The 18652-nt window shown below is 36.6% G+C and overlaps 1 protein-coding gene across 1 annotated transcript in view; it reads right to left on the bottom strand.

Moving 5' to 3' along the window:
* Nucleotides 1-2458: 2458 nt before the first annotated feature.
* C6H14orf39 (chromosome 6 C14orf39 homolog) overlaps nt 2459-18652 on the bottom strand; it is a 29002-nt gene continuing 12808 nt past the window's right edge. The window contains exons 7-19 of the mRNA XM_048949652.1: nt 17483-17670; nt 16952-16994; nt 16434-16554; nt 16088-16182; nt 11418-11557; nt 10890-10969; nt 8713-8798; nt 8557-8621; nt 7392-7459; nt 6171-6328; nt 5596-5731; nt 4105-4162; nt 2459-3387 (exon numbers count right to left, since the gene is read on the bottom strand). Of these exons, the coding sequence (XP_048805609.1) occupies nt 3185-3387; nt 4105-4162; nt 5596-5731; nt 6171-6328; nt 7392-7459; nt 8557-8621; nt 8713-8798; nt 10890-10969; nt 11418-11557; nt 16088-16182; nt 16434-16554; nt 16952-16994; nt 17483-17670 (1441 nt within the window). The 3' untranslated portion in view covers nt 2459-3184. The remainder of the gene's footprint in view (nt 3388-4104; nt 4163-5595; nt 5732-6170; nt 6329-7391; nt 7460-8556; nt 8622-8712; nt 8799-10889; nt 10970-11417; nt 11558-16087; nt 16183-16433; nt 16555-16951; nt 16995-17482; nt 17671-18652) is intronic.

Here is an 18652-nt window from a genome sequence, read left to right as displayed (position 1 = left end):
TACAGTTAGTCTTAACAGGTAGCTAAACATAGGGCTAGCTGCTTACATTTAATGTTCTCCACCCAATACATGAGTGGTAATTCAGTTTTGTACCACTTGTTTCAGTGCAATTTCTCCAGCTCAGCATTCTGCTTGATACATTACTCATAAAATGAGTGGACAGTTTAAGAAGACTAGAGTGTGATGCTGTGTACTATTTTTTCCCCCTCAGCATACTCACACAATAGTACTGTTGAAATTTTTATATGGAAATGAATCAAATTCATCACTATTATATGCCCCATTCACACCTGAACACCAAACAGGTTTTTTATCTGATATAAAATGAAGGAACACTTACATTTGTATCACCTTAAGGATTATATATAATAGCACAATGAAATTTGTCCTGAAGAGCACTATGCCATGCATACATGTTTTATATTGATAGACTCAGAATGAAGTCACAGAAAAGGAATAAATTGCTAATTGCTTGAGTGGAAACCGTTTGATGAATGCTTAATTTTCTCTCAAAGGTGTTGTGTGAGGCCACAGAACAGCATTACATGAAAACAAACCCTACATCCTACAACTGCTGGATATCACTGCAGGCTGGCTTTACTTCATAGTTTCTACGTTAATTTTTTGCATGAAATCTGTCCAGCTGTTGCTTATTTGTTAGCTAACCATTCTATATTGTTCATATGATGACCCTTAAAGGCCATCTACTCCAACTCCCTTACAACAAACAGGGACACTCACAGCTCCATCAGGACTTCTCTAACGCTGGGTGGTACACTAGATTTTATGAGGAATTTTCAAGTGAAACAGTTTTCTGACAAAAATGTGACTGTAAACTTCGATGAGATGGTAAAAAAAATTTGCCTTCTGATTACAATACATGTACAAGATTCAGAGTCAATGCCCTGCTCTGTTTATTTAAGAGAAGGTGAGTTTTTGTAGCATTATTGCCTTAGAGCTCAGTTATGAACCTGCATCCTATTTTATTAGGTGCCATACAAGGACGGAACAGGACAACCTCTGCTTCCAAGTGTTCACAGTACAAGCACACGGTGTGACCATGTGACTGCTACAGGGAGAGCTGCACTGCCTTTAAGAGATCTCAGCCCCCCAGCTGCCATTGCTATTCCATTGCTGGAGCCTACTGGTCTCTAGCTCAGCTGCACTCCTCATCTATTGGAATCTAGAGTCAACTAAGTTAGCTTTCCACACTGACAGCAGTGATACACATCACACCTACCAACTCTGCCTTGAGGAATGAGGAACAGGCACACAGTCCTTCAACTTTATCTACACAACAAGGACAGTAACAGCAAATTACAATTGGTAATGAACAAAAAGCTCCTTGTTTTCAAATCACCCTTGCTACATTGACAAGAGGATCTTTATCTGCACCCTTTGACAAGAGGTGGGTGTAATCAGGTGTTCACAGAAAGGACAGAGAAAACAAAATCAGTCAGCATCTGAGTCTCAGCAATCCAGCAACACAACCACTATTGATTTGATGGGCATGATAACAAGGGATCATTTTCAGGCAAAACTTGACAGACAACAGTAAGAAGTCCCAGTGCATGTTCAAAAATCATTAATGCTTGTAAGTATCTGAGAAGTATCCAAAATACTGAGCTGTTGCCTTTTATGAAGTAGTTTTCTCTTTCTTACAATCAACCAGCTTATCCAATTTCTCTAAGTAGTCATTCAGCAAGATGTAGAACTGTGGTTTCTCCCACTTCAGCCAGCAGCCCTCTTTACAGCACTATAATGGCAGAGATAGGGATGACAGAATTCATCAGATGACAGGAAAGCAAGGTTCAGTTATGGAATAGCTGAGCTAGTAAAACTGCACTTTTCAGCTTTCTAAGTGATGTCAGAAGATTCTTGGCCAGTAGCATACCCTAGAACTATCCCAAATATCAGACAGGCCCTCCAAATCCCTGTGTTAAAACAGCCCTAAGTCATTTAGGGGTTTGGCAGATAGGCAGTGGCATAGATGACAGAGCTTTGGGTCAGTTAGGGTTTTACAGGTAAATAGAGAGAAGGGGCACTCTACTCCACTGTGGACTTTATAATTAGAGTTTACTGGCATACTGTGCAGACTATAATGGTAGGATGCTGTTTGTCAGCCTGTTTCATCTAGTTCAGGTGTTCTAACTAGCTTGCACATCTGCAATGCCTTCTGTTCAATTTCCTGCATTGTCTTCTTCAATTTCCTTTGCTTCCATTCCAGCACCTTGCTTGGTTGCTGTTAGAGCATTTATTTCACACTATGTGATTGCGAAACAGATTTCCTCCACCAAGGAACCAAGAACTGATGGTAGGGGTTTTACATATAACATTAAAAAAAAAACCAACTCAAAAAGTGTCCAGGTGTTTCCCTCAAAAACCATAAACCTGAAAGTGCTGCTCATGGAAACAGTTCTGAGGGAATCACTGTGTGCTGACATGGCAGCTCAGAACAGTCTGCATTCCTGACTGACTTGGTACTATCTTCACCACCAGTCATTCCAGAAGGAAAGCCATTTGTGGAGAGCTGGTGCATGTATTTGTACTGACCACAGTTATACTTTAGAAACTGTCTGATCTTGTATCTTTAAAACAAACTAAAACTACAACACCAGATAAAATGGAAGGCCCTTACTTTGCTTTCAGTGTTGTAAGCTAGAAAGACAGAACTTGAGCATTATTATTACATCACTTCACTTCATATCTTAAGAAACAACTACAAAACTTTACATTAAAAAAAAAACCAAAATGTTTATTTCAAGAATTTTATAACAGATAACCAATTTAAGAACAGTAACTCAAGTTCAGAACAATAAACAGTTACTTTTTTTAACGTTTAAGTCAGAGATTCTAAGTATCTAGAAGTTTGGAGGCTCTCACAGATAAGGAAATAATTATTCCACATGCTATCTTAAAATGGCATATCTGCTACTTCCAAGAGACAGTTTAGGTAGATCATAACATTTTATGAAAACAACATATTTAGAAAAGAAATAAGAAAAATAAAAGCAGCATCTCAAAGCACGCACTTGATGAATGTACACGCGCTCTTGCAGCAATTGCAATAATGTGTGGTTATGTGAAATGAAAGAAGGTGAAATGCTTTGTACTTTAACTTATGAAAACGGAAGCATTTGTCAAGGCTAAGTAGGAAAAGAATTTAAAAGGAAGTCAGAGGTATTCAAAAGAATGTAGATGGCTTTGTATTTTGCAAGGAAGAATGAAAACCTTTCACAGAAGGAGACTGCGATGATCTTTGATCTTGTCCAAATGCAAATGGAAAACTGAAGTCGTCTTTGCCATCTCCAAAAGCATGAGAAGTTGATTCCAAAGGGAAGGGAAAGGCAAACGTGTCCTCACTTTCTGATTTCCCAAATAAGCTTCCTATATGGAATACGTAATATATTGCTAGATTAATTTTTACTGCATTCAGCATACTTTTCTTTAATAATATTTTACTCCCAACGCTTGCTGAGTGTCAGAGGAAAATATGGTTTACAATGTCTGATTCTCCTCCCTCACTTGTGCTGTTTTTGTATTGTGCACCTACATTGATTTAAACTTTTGATCTAGGTTTCTCTCATCATTTGTAAGCTATTTTCATTCCAGCTGTGGGGAGAGGGAAACAATAGATCTGTTCTTCCAACACCAAGCTGGTAGCTTTAAGTTAAAAAACTGCATCTTCCAAGTACTGTAACTTTTACATTAACAGAACAGATTTCTTTTTAGGAGTGAAAAAGCTTACAGAACTTTGACACTTGAAATCTTTTCTCCCCTCTTGCTGTTCATCTCAGAAGGAGCTGGGGTTGCATGAGGTGTGTTTGAAGCACTCTCTCACACCTGTTTTTTCAGGACATCTCAGACATTCGAATCCCATAAGACAGGTATTTTGAGAATAAAACTAAGCTACTCAAAATACAAATTGACGTAACAAGCCACTAAGCAGGGTTATCACAGATCAGTATGCAACAAATGAGCATTTTTTAGACAACCAAAGGTGCCTCGTTAAGCAGAATTGTGAGCTCACCTGCCATATAAACATAAATAAAATACAGCTGATATACACAAACACTTTCTAATTCTTTCCACTTTTAGACTTACCAAAATCTTTATGTGGTGACATGGGATTCAAGTTTCCCACAGAATAACCTTCATCTATCTGAAATGTAACAGTCATTTTATTTAACAAATGAGAAAGGAAAAACCTAAGTTCTAATGCTGACACATAATCAGTGAAAAAGACACTTTGCCAGTGAATATCGGTTTCTAAATTTAACTTCATATGTCAAACCCTGAAGTTTCAAGGTAAGCTCTTCAATAACCTTCATGTTTTGTTTCCATCTACAAATGCACACTTTCAGACTTTCTGGAACAAAACATCAGATTGTAAACAGGCCAAAACCTGATCTGGTTTTCTGCTGTTTTTTAACCTGAAAAGATTCAAAAATATTTAATTCTGCAGAATTTTAGAAAACAGCAGTTACAGCCTCCCAGTAGGATTTGACGTGGCCAGAAAGAATGATCAAGTAAGCACTTACTACACTTCAGAAGAGCTCTTAAGCTCTTTTTATAATGGATAAATAAGTTCAAAACTCCCATCTGACCACAGATTAAAGTGACTGCTAGACACTGCTCAATTCCTGAGCTTTCACAGTATAGCATGGGCTCTGAGAGCATTACACAACTTACCTATGCACTTCCTTCACTTTACCTACACCCATCTCCTTCCTAAACCATTCACAAACTACTCACCAGCCTATTCTCTCCTATACACTGCTGATGCCAGGTAGCATCACCGACACATTCTTCACTAAAGACAAAATAAAAACGTGGTTTTCCTCCTTCAGCTTTCACCTAGTAACTGCAAGACTCAGCACACCCACTGAAATCTGAGATACCTGGATTACATTCCCTTATTTGCACAGTGAGGGTTGAATGTTCATTACAGTGAGTGATACCTAAGTAATGCACTCCACACTGATGCACACCTATCTCAAATATCCAATTACATATTGCTAGCCTGGAAAGGAAAAAAAATTACTGTAGAGCACTGTAGTTAGGCAAAGGATAAGAAGTGTTACCAGGGTTCCAGGCTCTGTTTCAATTAGCTAAATATCTATTGCCTTGATTTAAATATAGCTGCTAGTACATACTTACATTTTAACATTTCTAATGGATGAACTCTTCCTTCCCTTCATATTCCACACTGTGTGAAATATGGAGGATAAAAACCTAACATTTTAAGTGACTGATTCCCTGCTACAGCCAAACAAAACCATACAGGATACGCATGTGAGTAGTATCTACAATTTTGCATTGCAATGCTGAGTCAGAAACCCTTTTTGTAAATCTAGCTATCTGTGCATCTGCATAGCCATATGAGAAAGATTCACACTTGGTCAGAGGTCATCACATGGGCAGATAAGGAGATAATCATTTTCAAAGGATACCCAGTGTAAAATTAAGCAAGCTCTTAAAAGACACTCACCAAAAAGCAGTCTGGTTTGGAAAAAAAAACATTCACTGTTATTATTACTTCCTCAGCATGTTTTGGCTTTTGGAAATTTAATATTCTTAAGTACTAATTTTTACCTCATCAGATGAATTTTCTGCCCCAAATACAGAAGAATCAAACAAATTAAAGCCAGGTGACTTCTGGGAGATGCCCAAAAGAGAAAAGAAAGCAGGAGATTTTGATGCTGCTTCTTCACAGCCCATGTTGTGAATGCTGTAAAGACAAAAAGGTAGAAACTGCATCAATGGTTTTAAAAAAGTAGCACAGGTGGCTTTTTTTCTTTCTGACTTTCCTACAGTTCTATAGCTTCCAGCAATAATTGCTTCCTGCAACACATAACAGGTGACACAACCCTCTACATCAGAGTGAGGTGGTGCTCTTAATCAATTCCCTTCCTTTTGCTCTCACGCTCCAAGAAAAAAATGCTTAAAAAAAAACAGTCAAAAGAAAAGCAATCTACAATTCAAGTAGAAATGATATTGCAAGAACAAAATCTAACTTAGAAAAAAATTGTATTTTGTCTTTTTTTTTTTTTGGAAGAACTTTCTATGAAAGACTTTCTATAGCATCTTTCAAAAATTCTGGAAATACTGGAACAATAAGCATCATTACAATTTTGCTCAGGAAACCTGGACAAAAGCTTTATTCGTACAAGTCAAATGGAGGTGTTTTGGAAAACTGGGTTTTCTTCCCCTTTGACTCAGGTGTTCCAACAAACTCCGGTGTTTCAGGTGCTCTTAGAAAACGTTCTGCACCTTCTGCTGCTGTGTCAGGATTATTCTCATTTGGCTTAAAATACGTGTGTCTGTCCTGTTAAGAAATATACAACAGTATTTATGGCACATGTAATTTCCCAAAATAGTGTTAGGCCATTTCTCTAAGCATGCTCAATGTATGCTTTAAGGTTAGTTATTTTTATTTGCATTAAAAATAAAGGCAATTTAATCAAATGCTTCCTGTTACATATTCACCATAGTTACAACTGAAACCCTAATTTAACTAATTAAAAATTGACTTCTTCCAATTGAAACTACATATGAAAGTTCTTCATTCACACAAAAAAAACATTTGAGTTGGTTGAAAACAATGCCTTGGTTTCTTTCTAAATCATCTCTTAGCTTATGCTTTAAGTCACACTGGAATCTTCTTGATATTTCCTAGCAAATTAAAGGAACAAACCATCAGAGTATGCATTATCTCACTAAGAATATTTTCTCTTTTTCAGGAAATGTTAACTGAGAATGTACACTTGGATTCTGTGGAGCAATTTTCACTAAACTCAGTATTGTTGAACATTAAGAACATATTAAGAACATTGTTCTCCACCAGTTGCCTGCGGGTGTCAGCCTGTAGTAAGCCAGCTAGAGGACGCTGAGTGTCTCAAACTTGATCTCAGTATCACCTGCATATGCAAGGTGTACACAGAACTGGCTTCAATAATATGGCATGGAGCCTAAATTCCCATTCAAGTAATAAAAGTCCAATAAAAGCAGCTGGCCAGCACAGAGCCTACTTTCTGTACTATATTTCTGTGGGATAAGTGAATTTCAAATGCAAAAATGCAAAAAAATGTTCAAATGTATCTTATCTTACACAGATGAAAACGTCACACAGCAGTTCTATCTAGAAACTATCATGTGCATAGGACAGTTGTCCTCACAGGGTGACATTAAAAAACCACAGAATGCTGGTATGCTCAAGGTCATTCTCCTAGTAATCAGAAGGAATGGCTTCTGTTGGTTGCCTTACAATGAGTCATTTTGACAATTCCTGAGAATTACAATTAGTTCTTGCCAAAAGACTCAAATACATCAAGTTAGATTGGCTACTGTAAATAAAATAACTGCTTATGACATTAAAATGCTCTGCTTACTTGAGGTATGTAAGAAGAATCCTTAGGCTCTTCTGCTTCTTTATCATCACATTTGGCCTCTTGGTCTTCTATGCAAAGAAGACAGCACTCCTTATATTATAACAGCATTTTAAATGGATAAATAAAAATTACATGGTGAGGAAGAATCCTTGAAAAAGATTTATTAACTTGGCATTGCTATTGATAAGGAAGTGTTCTGACTGTAGTTTCCATAATAACCCACTCTGTGGCAAATTTTCATAATATTTTCCTCCTATTCTGCCATTTATTATTGTCAAAGCTATACTAAGGCTGCTTCATTTTGTCTGCTAAGTTCTTCAACTTCAGCTGTCACTCCCTGAGAGTGCTATTTTTGCCCAATCCTTCTGTTGCACTCTGAGAATGCTCACACCAGTCAATAGGAACCACAATATAAAAAGCATGTCCATGAGACTGAAGAAATGTCTTAAAGACCTGGGCAAAAGCTAGCATAAGAAATGAGAAGAATGTTACTCAAATTTCTGCTCTAAGCTTGAGACCATGCAATGTTTCACACACTGTAAGTTAAGATCTTGTGTTTTAAGACACATAATTCAGATTCTACTTATAGAAAAAAATGGGCTCTAATTTTTTAAATGGAAGTGTAATTAGGAAAAAGTGCATTTAAACTAAAACTCAGTGCCCTGGATTTTTGAAACTACAGGTGCATTTGTAGATTCTCTATTGTGTTTCTGTAAGCATTCTGTGTGTATTTCTTATATCAGTTTTCATTCTTAATGATCTTAATCTGATGCTTCAAGATTCCTATATTTGTTTGCTATAGCCCTTTTCTTTGCATTTCCTCATGCCTTCTCAGTAGATTTGCAAACAGGTTTTCATTTTGCCCAAACAGCCTGAGACTAAGAGTGTGGATTTACTAGAAATTCTGGGGGATTCCTTTTATTAGCAGTGGTTGATGAAGAATGCATCTCACATTACTGCACAGTTCAGTCTTCATTTAAACTTAAGACTCAGTTCTGCCTGATGTACTCACAAGTTAAAACTAAATAAAGTGGAGAAGGAAAACAAATGGTGGTCCACTTCATATCAGAGTGACAGTGTGGCTTCTAGAATACTCTGTTTTATCATTATGTGGTCAGGATACAGTTAGAGCACATCTGATCAGAGGACAGCAGTGGCACTTTACCTATTACACTTTTTTCACTCTCAAACTGTTGATTAGCAGTCACTTGCTTTGGAGGCCGTAGCAGTCTAAAAGACAAAAATTACACTTGTTTGAATGTGGGTTATTTCCATAAACTTTATCTCTAAAATGAAAGCTACTTCATTAGAGAAAAGTTACCTGAACTGCGTTTGGCTTTGAAAACTTGCTGTTGATGGAACTTGGGCAACCTGTAGATTAGTAGTTGCAGCACTGCCAGTAACCATCTAAAACACCAAGAAAAATTCAAGAGGCAGCACGTGAAATTGTTACTTTGACAATATCCTTCCAATCTGTCCTTAATTTGTCCACAAATCCACTCAGTTAAGCTCTTTTTAGGAATTATGCAACTATTTTTGCCTGTCTGCTTTACCAACAGTTTAACATTTTTTCTACATGTTATTCAAAACCACATCTGTTATTTCTAATAAAGTTGCATTTACAGCACTGATAACTAAAGGTGAATAACTAACTTTTCAGTCATACAAATAGCATTACACAATTTACAAACTTTATTTGTGTTTACTACTGCTGTAGCCAGGCCTGTCTCCACCTTCTAAGGCCAAAGTCAGAACACACAGAAGTGATTAAATCTGCCAGGTTGACTGAACAACTGTAGGTAACACGCAAACACTCCCCTCACAGACACTGGCCAGACCAGAAGGTCTGACTCAAACACATAGCATGTATTTGTTCCCTAAGGGCAGAGTGGCTCTAGGAGTCTATGCCTCAGCATGAGATAACATATTATTTCACAGGGAGTTGCTAGTTGTGGTTTGGTTTTAGTTTGCAAAACGTATCATAGAATCATAGAATCAGGGTAGGGGACGAAAGGGCTGGACGTGCCAAATCTGTCCACCCCTCACTTTCTTTAGTTTACAGTTCCCTTCCGGAAGCATAAAGACCTCCTGTCCTCCAATCTTTTTCTTCTGCTCCATCTTCTCCCCATTGCTGTCACCCTTTCTTAAAGTTTGCTTAACCTTGACTTACTGCTTCCCACTGTTTTCTAAGTGCAATTCTAGGTCCCAGATAGCCATCCTCATCTGGATTACCCTGGCAACAACCCTTCCATCAACTTCATCATGTTCAGCTCCCTAAGCCTGTCACAAATCACAACTACCTGAAATTTACTTTGGTCTTGCTTCATTCAGTCTAGCTCTGGCATTTCATACTGCCTTGTCTTATTTAATGAAGGTGGTTTTGTTCCCACAAGCTCAATCCTAAAGCATTTGATGATGCACTCACAATAACCTTGATTTCCTTGGTAAGTTATAAGAAAATCACAGCTGTTAACTTTTTTACTTGGCAAATTTTCACTGACATTTGGTTTGAAATAGGTCCAGTGACACATACCTTATGAGGAAAAGTTTCAGTATGGACACTTCCCCACATTGCTGCGCAGCAAAAATACTTGCAAACTATTTATCTCTGATGATGCCACCTTTTCCAGTACTCCTTTTATACTTCAACAGTCTATCAGCCTTGTTAATTTTCTTTCACCTAATGTGTTTTTATTAGTGTGGGTTTTCTTTTGTGTTGTTTTGTGACTGTGCAAGTTATTCCTCCAGCTTGTTTTTGGGTTGTTTTACTGTGTTTGTGTCTTTAGGATATTGAGCTGCAATACACTTCCCCTTTTCAAACAAAATGTCATAGGAGTTATGGGATAGAGAAGGAAACACAGTTCTGAACTTCTTAAGTGTACAAAGAAATGCTACTGAGGTTTTACTTCTCTAAGCCTTTTTTTCTTTCTGGATAAACTGTAGACAGTCCCACAGAGCATCCTACATCCTTAGTCCTCAGTGAAATCCCTTCCCACGGAGTAGATGACTGATGATGAATCAGTAATAGAAGATTATATTCCTTCTTGAATTCCAAAACTTTGCTGCACATAATCAAATTCTGTGTGTTTAAAACTCTTACAGAAGTTATTTATTTGGACATACAGTCCACACCAAGTTTGGAAAGAAATCACACAGAATCAAAGAATCGCAGAGGTTGGAAGGGACCTGAAGAGAACATTGAGTCCATCTGCTCTTGCTAAAGCAGGCTCCCTACAGGGAAGCAATACTAGAATGTTTAATGTGACTAGCAGTAATAACATGAAGCACTTTATGATAACTTAAGCAATTTCAATTGAGTTAGAAATGGCATCAAAAAAAGAATTTTATGATTACCAAGTCTTCAGCATCTTGAACCCATCATTAACAAGTTTTATGAAAGACAAAATAGCAGTGGGTGTGTTTGAAGTGTTTTGTACTTAAACAACCACATACAACAGATTAAACAGTCTCACATTTTACCAGTGGCAGTACTCATACCTGGGATGGATTTTCTGCATGGCTGGAAGAACTGCTAGCAGCAACTGATTGTTCCATAGGATTTTCCTTTTCTTCTCTCCCTAAATTTACAAACATATAAACAGGATTCAGTATCCAAAGCATTGCATTGTTAAACTGAACTTGTCAACAAAGCATACAAATTTTACTGCTCATGAAGAGCTAAAATGTGAAAGTTCCAAGCAAATTACTACAAATAATAGTTACATTTACCATATATTTACAAACATTCCCAGAAGTATGCTTCAGTTTTTTTCTGATGCAGTGTGTTAGGTATATCTTCCACGTCACTTTACTCAATGCACAGATGAGAGAGAAATCAGAGGTTGTCAGAACACAAAGACAGGTGTGCACCCAACTTCTGCTGAAAGCCTAGCTACATCCATCACGGTGAAAACAGCTGAGAATATTCATTGCCATGGTTCCCATTTATTTACACAAAAATAACTCAAATTCTCACAAAAAAAAAAAAAAAAAAAAAAAAAAAAGATAATTAGAAGCACATTGCACCTGTTTCTGTTTGCTGCATAGAGAATCTAGCAGTCTGTAAAGACTGGACTGATTTCCGAGGAATGCATGGGAGTTGTAATTGTTTGTACAGCTGATGTTTCTCATGTGACAAAGAAGGATGTTCACTCTCTTCAAATATCCTAAAAAAAAAAAGATTGGAAATCATAAAATTCAACAGCTTCAAATAAGTGAAGTTCTCAAGGGAAATGCATGCTTCTAGGGGGATTCTAGCTCTTTTCAGCTCCAGCTATCAATAAGACTTTAGTTTCCCTTTAAAGAACACCATAGAATATCACTGAAAGCAAAGGGCATGCAACAGTACCAAAGTGATCATCATAACATTGCTGACTTGAATTTTGTCGGCATCAAAGAAAATGGCAGGAAATAGTGGAGTGTGACCACAAAATGGTGGAATTCAAGATCCTTGGTGCATTAAGGAGGGTGCACAGCAGGCCTGCTACTCTGGAATTTAAGAGAGCAGACCTCGAACTCTTCAAGGAACTGCTTGGCTGGTGACATGGGAGAAAGACCTGGAGGGAAGAGGAGCTCAAGAAAGCTGAACAGTATTCAAGGAATGTCTCCTCCAACCCAGAAGCCGTGCATCCTGAGAAAAAGGAAGGCAGCCAGGAAAGAATGCCAGGAGGCCTCTATGGATCAACAAGGAGCTCCTGGACTTACTTAAGCACAAATATAGGGAGTGGAAACAGACACAGGATCACTTACCCTTTTTTTATTTTTAATAATTTTTCTTTTATTTTATTTCCTCCCTGACATTCTTGCTTGGCACTTCTGTGCTCCAGTTTTTTTTTTATATTTTTCACAAATAAGGTAAAATGTAAGATGAACTTTGTAAGGTATCAAAGAGTAAAATAAGTAACGCTACTGGCTAAAGCAGAAGCATTGACCAAACCAGAAGCATTGATTAAGATACTGGATCTAACAAACTATGGAAACCATGGACCACGTACTATGACAAACAAAAATATATATCGAACAGAAATAATTTAAAAGCATCTTTATCTTTCATTTACAGCAAAATAAGATGTTTATATGACTGAGTATCTTTAAGATCAGATGTGGAGAACTTTAGGATTAGTCAAAGCAGAGCTAAGCACAGAACCCAGGCTGAAATGGCTTCTCCTTGTTCAGACTGGCTTATCTGGCCACTTTATCACAGTCATTCAAAAATGAAATGAATTGAACAAGGCTGCTGCTGATGGTCATGATTTAGATTGCCAGTAACCAATCCTTTTACATTACTTACTTCGGATACCAAATTGTGTTTTTAAAAGTTCCTGGAGTCAGTTTCTGTGTGCTTTTGTAAAACCCAGCAGACAATTCCCTGTATTTCTAAAGAATTCCCATACAGGAAATAAACTATTCTTTTACAATATGTATCTATTCAGAAGGATGGATTGATGGTAGAGTTGCAAACAGGAGTCAGAAACTCTTGAGATATTGATTTTTTTAAGTAACAAAAACTTCCAAAAGGACCTGCAGTGAAACTTCATAAACACACAATACATCTGCTCCCTTCCCTCACCCAAAAAATTATTAAAAAAAAAAAAAAAAAGATATCTTCTCTGACATTAATAACTACTGGGAAAAAAATCAAACTGCAGACTGAAAGTCAAAATATTCTGAACTGCAATAACAAGAAACATCATTTGTCTTCCTTTTTTTGCTTCACTGTAAGTAGACATCTGAGTGGACAAAAGATCTTTATCTTGATCCATGTGGCAAAACATGTAATATTTTCAGTTTTTATTAAAGTGCAAAAAAAGATATTCTTAGGTCAAAATAAAATTTCATTTCCTTAGCAGTTGCTGTGGTCAGTACAGGGTTAACTCTTTTCCAACACAGTGGTCAGACACTGGAACGGGCTGCCCAGCGAGGTGGTGGAGTCACCAAACCTGGAGGTGTTCAAGGAACGTTTAGACATTGTGTTGAGAGACTTGGTTTAGTGAGAGCTATTGCTGGTAAGGGGATGGTTGGACTGGATGATCTTGTAGGTCTTTTCCAGTCTTTTTGATTCTATGATTCTGTGATTCTTCACTGATGTTTACACTTAGAAGTCCAGAAACAGATTTACAATATTTTACAAGAATTATATTGCAAAGTCTTTTATTTGATCGCTGAAGTCTTATCACTTGTAATGCAAAGGCACAGAAGGGAATGAAATCATAGTCTACAGAACTTCTTCCTCTAGAAGAAGTTTTAGCAAAAACTCCTCATTTGGAACACAAGGTATTTTTGGTATTCAGAGATGGAACTAATGCATAATCAAAATGAAGGAAAAAAAAAAAAACAGCCAGGATTGCAGAATAAATGAATTTAATCTCTCCTAAGCATTCCAGAAAAGCATAGGGAATGAAGATGATACATACCAAAGCACTGTTGGAGATTTCTGTGTAATACCATTTTTAATCAAGAAACACAATCCAGGGCTTCAAAAAAGTTCAAGACACAAGAGCAGTCCAAATCACTTTAAAATTTAACCAGGGGTACACTATTACTTGGTGCTCCTTTTTGGTCACTGATGAGGACTTCTGGTATGGAAATTTGAACTATAATACTTGTTGAATATAACTCGTGCACTACAGAAGTCCACTACTCAAAGAAAATAGGTTGCATCAGAAGACTAATGTGTTTTGCAGCTGTTCCAATCTTTTTGACAAAATGATTACCACTGCCATCCTCCTGCCCAAAGAACATATACACCAGCAGCTATCAGTTAACTTTCATGTTCCTTTCTTATCTTGTAGCCCTCTACAGTATTCCATGGGTATTAATTTGTACGTTATTCTGCTCAGTGCTTTTGTTGTTCTGTTTGACGTTTGCTGGATCCATGCTTTTCTGCACCAGTTTATGGAATTTCACAATACAACTCTTTTTTTGTTCTTCTTTTGTGGCAGAAGATGAAGTTACCTCCTGCTTTACAAAGATCTCTCTGCTCAGGAATTACCCTGTGGTGACTGCACAACAGCTCCTGCCTTTGGTACCCTTACTCTCTTATTATATTTTTCTACATTGATTTGAGTCTACAAAGGTTTTAATTCATGTGAATCATTGTCTTAGTACATTTTCTGCTTCTTTCCACAGTGATTACAATCACAGATTAGTAATATTCCAATTTTTACCATCAGTAGTTACTCAGATATTTCTGTGCTTCCTTTCTCTTTTAATACACTAAAGAGGGATGTTTTAAAACAACTTTTACACCATTTTCCATAAGCCCTTATGTTTTACAAAACTTTGGCAAGACTATGCTTTAAAATTTACTCTAGAAAAGCAATGTTAATTAGTAATCAGGTTGTGGTCTGGTAGTATATGCTATATCACATGAACACATGCATGGAGGTTAAAGAGCAGTGTGAGTTAGAATGGTGTGAAATGTTTACAGCATCTTATAACCATGATGTAAGCCGTGGAACTTCAGCAGAGCATCAAAAGATCTACTTGTGCACAATCAAAGCACAATTTTTGATGAAGGTTCAAGCACCTGAAAACTTTATGGAAGAGGTAACTTTATGAAAGTGGCAAGTCCAGCAAACACCCTGCAGATTCCTTTCTAAAAGTGGTTTCACTGAGTACTTCTTGCACCTCTGTGCCCAAAACAGAGATCTCCTCCCTCTATAGTATGCTTTTAATTGGCATTTTCTGCATACTGAACATACTTGGAGCCCTTTGAGAATTCTAAGGGAGTATTTCCAATCTTCTTCACCCAGTCTTAGAACTGCATGGATTTCTTGTTTCCCTGTGTTTCTGAGATCTTTCCAATCATACCAAATTTAGATAAGAAGGCAGAACTGGTGTAAGATCTTAAACAATGAAAAATTAATCATTTGAATAATACAGGGTTCTATAAGAAGATATTAAAAACGTAAAGTATTCCTGGGGAAGGAGACAGTTAAAAGGAGACCTTTCAGTACATATAGTCCACTAAATCCCAGTTCAAAGCTCTGAAGAGCACCCTTATCAAGCACACCATGACATAAAATCATTTGGACTAAGTCTTTTGGATTTTTGTCCAACAGAGTCAGTTTTAAGTTTCATGTCTTAATACTCACAAGAAATCCAGATGAGTGCAAGATGGTCCTGATGGTGACTTCAGCCACTGTAATTGAGCTCAAATTAAAGCGAGTCCCAGTTGTAAATGACCACTGACTAATTTACTAAGCCATTAATCCTGTCAATGAAACTTTCACTCACACTTGTTTTAAGAACCAAATTAAGTGTTAAATTTCTAAGAGTAGTTTGGAGCTGAAGGCAATGACATTTGTAACCCTGAACTTTTCACCAAATACTTGTTCAGTATAGTTAATGTATTCTATTTTTGACTGCACAGTCACTGTAACTGTAATTACAAGCCATAAAACTATCCACACAGATCCATTAGCAGAAGCTGTGAGGAGCAAAGTTTTAGACAAAATACTTCTGAATAGTTATTTCCAGGTAACACTCATTTTCTGGCAATAGAAATTTGCCACCACTGAACACCAAGAAATAAGATTCTTTTAAAGTTATGTAAATGACTCATATGTCTTGGGTTGAAAACCTTGTTAGTCGCTCTACAGCAACAACTTGTGTTTTGTTGCCACCTTTGTGTGAATATTGAGATGTTTTTCTGGATGAAAGCAAGGAGAAGGAAAGAATTTCTAAAAACACACCTTTCTTTAAATTCCTTTGGCTTCTCTAGACTTTTCTGATTTTTTCCTTCAATCATTTCTGAATTATTTTGATCTTCTGTGGTCTCTTCAAATGTCTTAAAAGAAAAAGAATAAATAAACATCACAATTTAATAAGAAAATGTGAAAACGATGCAGCTACTTGCTGCAAAGGGCTTCTAAAGTGATGAATCAGTGCAAGCAGAATTTTTTTGTAGCCAAAATGATAATAATGAATAATCATTAATTCTAGTATCATCCTGTTGGCTCATATGCTTGAAAATATACTACTATTTTGTTTCAGCAAGTCAATTGTACAAGTACCTACATATATATAATACACACTTACTTTTTTAAGATAATTAATTTTCATTTCTATTTCGTCTGCTTCTTTTTCTAGTTCAGTTGATTCTTGTGTAGCAGTTTCAGCAAGCTTTAACATTTCCTGTGTTTTTTGTCTCAAAGAAGCACTTCCAAATTAAGGAATATACGTGGCAACATGATTTTATTAAAGAAGGGGATATAATCAGGTCCCTCACAGTTCTATGTTGTAAGTGCAAGTTCTACAGTGACAGAAAGTCCTGACTATTCCACATGTCTTAGGAAAATCTCCAAATCCAACTTCAGTCTTCTCTTTAATGAAGCTTTTTGGACTGATAGGTCATAAGGTGAACTACAATTATCTTCCTCAAAATGTTCCAGCAAATTTTAACTGAAAAACTATTATTTGACCTACAGTTATCCCATGGGGAAATGGCTGTGCTGCCACTCTAAACATAATTACTGTATTTTTAAATCAAAAGCTGTGAAAGTTAAATATAAACTTTCCTTCCTGTAAACTGTATTAACATTACACTTCAAGGATACATATACAAAGCCCAGTCATTAATGGATTTAAAAGGAGCAGGCTCTGTAAAAATAAAATTTTGTTTCAGAACATTAACAAGTCTCATTTTCTCTACAAATACAGTTTAAATTAATGGTTCAGGAACACTTACCATTGTGTAATAGCTCATAAAAGTAATAGCAATAATACAGAAAGTAATGACATTTAAAATAGCACAATAAGTAAATAAGCAAGTAAGTGTTTGAGAAGCTAATTCTAAACTAATACTGGTTGATTTTTTTACCCTAAGAAGCCCACTGGCCAACCTCTCTTACACTTACACTTACAGGTTGGAGGAAAGAACATTAGCATGCATACTCCAACTAAATTCGTCTTCCAAATCTCAGTTTGCTACAGTTTTTTTTCCTAAACATGGTACAACAAAAATGAAGATTTTTTTTATCAGCTTAAGAGAAGCTCTGATAAATCAATAAATGGATTTCTGTACAGGGCTGTAACATGCAGTCCACCAGCAACAGGCTCTACTGCATAAGCATTGATAATAACAGTACCAAGTATGTCCAAGTCAGCATCTTCTTTCAATTTATATTGTTCAGACCGTTTCTGAATTCTGTTCTGGATTTCCTCAAGCTCTTTCTTTTTTTTGTAATATTCCTGTGCAAGGGCAGTTTCTGCATATTTTTCACGGTGTTGCTTCAGAGTCTCCTTATACTGGATTATGTAATCTTGATACATTTTCCTATAAAATATATAATTTAGATATCTTTTAGAAAGGAAAGCTATTACTTAATGGAATCATCTCAGTTAGACTTGCTGTTATTCTGGAAAAGGTCAGAGTACTTTTTCAGTATGTCTCTATTTGATTTCATTTTGTTTTCTTCCATCTGTTTTCATGGAAAATTGTGCTGTACATAGCAAAAATACATTCATGATATAACAGCCATAATTCTGAAAGGAATCTAGACCATACCATGAAGGCAGCTTGACAGATGACAAATCTTCCTTGTTTAATTATCGTGAAACTCACAGCAAGCCAAATTCTCTGCTTCTGCTTATTGGCAGAACTCAACCTGTATCAGTGGAGCTGTATCAAATTTACAGTAAAGGATCATTTGGCCTAGCACCCAGTATTTATATACATACAGTATTTATATATATATCTAGTGTCAAATGTGGAGGTTAGTAGCCTGCCTGTGGCAGGGAGTTGGAGCTTGATGATCCTTGAGGTCCCTTCCAACCCAAGCCATTCTTATGATTCTGTGATTTAGATCAGCCTGATGCAGTGCTGCAGAAATGCTGAGCTATCTGATTGAGGGAAGCCTCACACAAACACAACAGTCACACTAAAATAACAAGACTACCAAACCTAAGGTTAAGCAAACACTTCAATGCTTAACTGGAAAAGAGCCAAAATATTCAGCTTCTCATAAGACTGCCCTCTACATTAATCTCACACTGATATAATTTCACTGACATTGAGTGAGAACATAGCTACAAATTACTAAAGCAGGTAGCATCAATTAAGAGGTCCCATTAAATAAATCTTCATGACGTTGTTAAAGTTTAAATGAGCATTTGAAATACTGTTATAAAAACAACCGCCATAAGAAGCAATTAGATGTAATTCATCACATAAAGCTGAAAATTGATCATTATTCTCCTTGGAAAAAAGAGAAAAAGAAGTACTATTGGACAGAACAGAAATTGGCTTGTGCTAAATC

The sequence above is a fragment of the Lagopus muta genome, chromosome 6, assembly GCF_023343835.1.
Source record: "Lagopus muta isolate bLagMut1 chromosome 6, bLagMut1 primary, whole genome shotgun sequence".
In the NCBI taxonomy this organism is placed as follows: domain Eukaryota; kingdom Metazoa; phylum Chordata; class Aves; order Galliformes; family Phasianidae; genus Lagopus; species Lagopus muta.
This window is presented reverse-complemented; position numbering and strand designations above follow the sequence as displayed.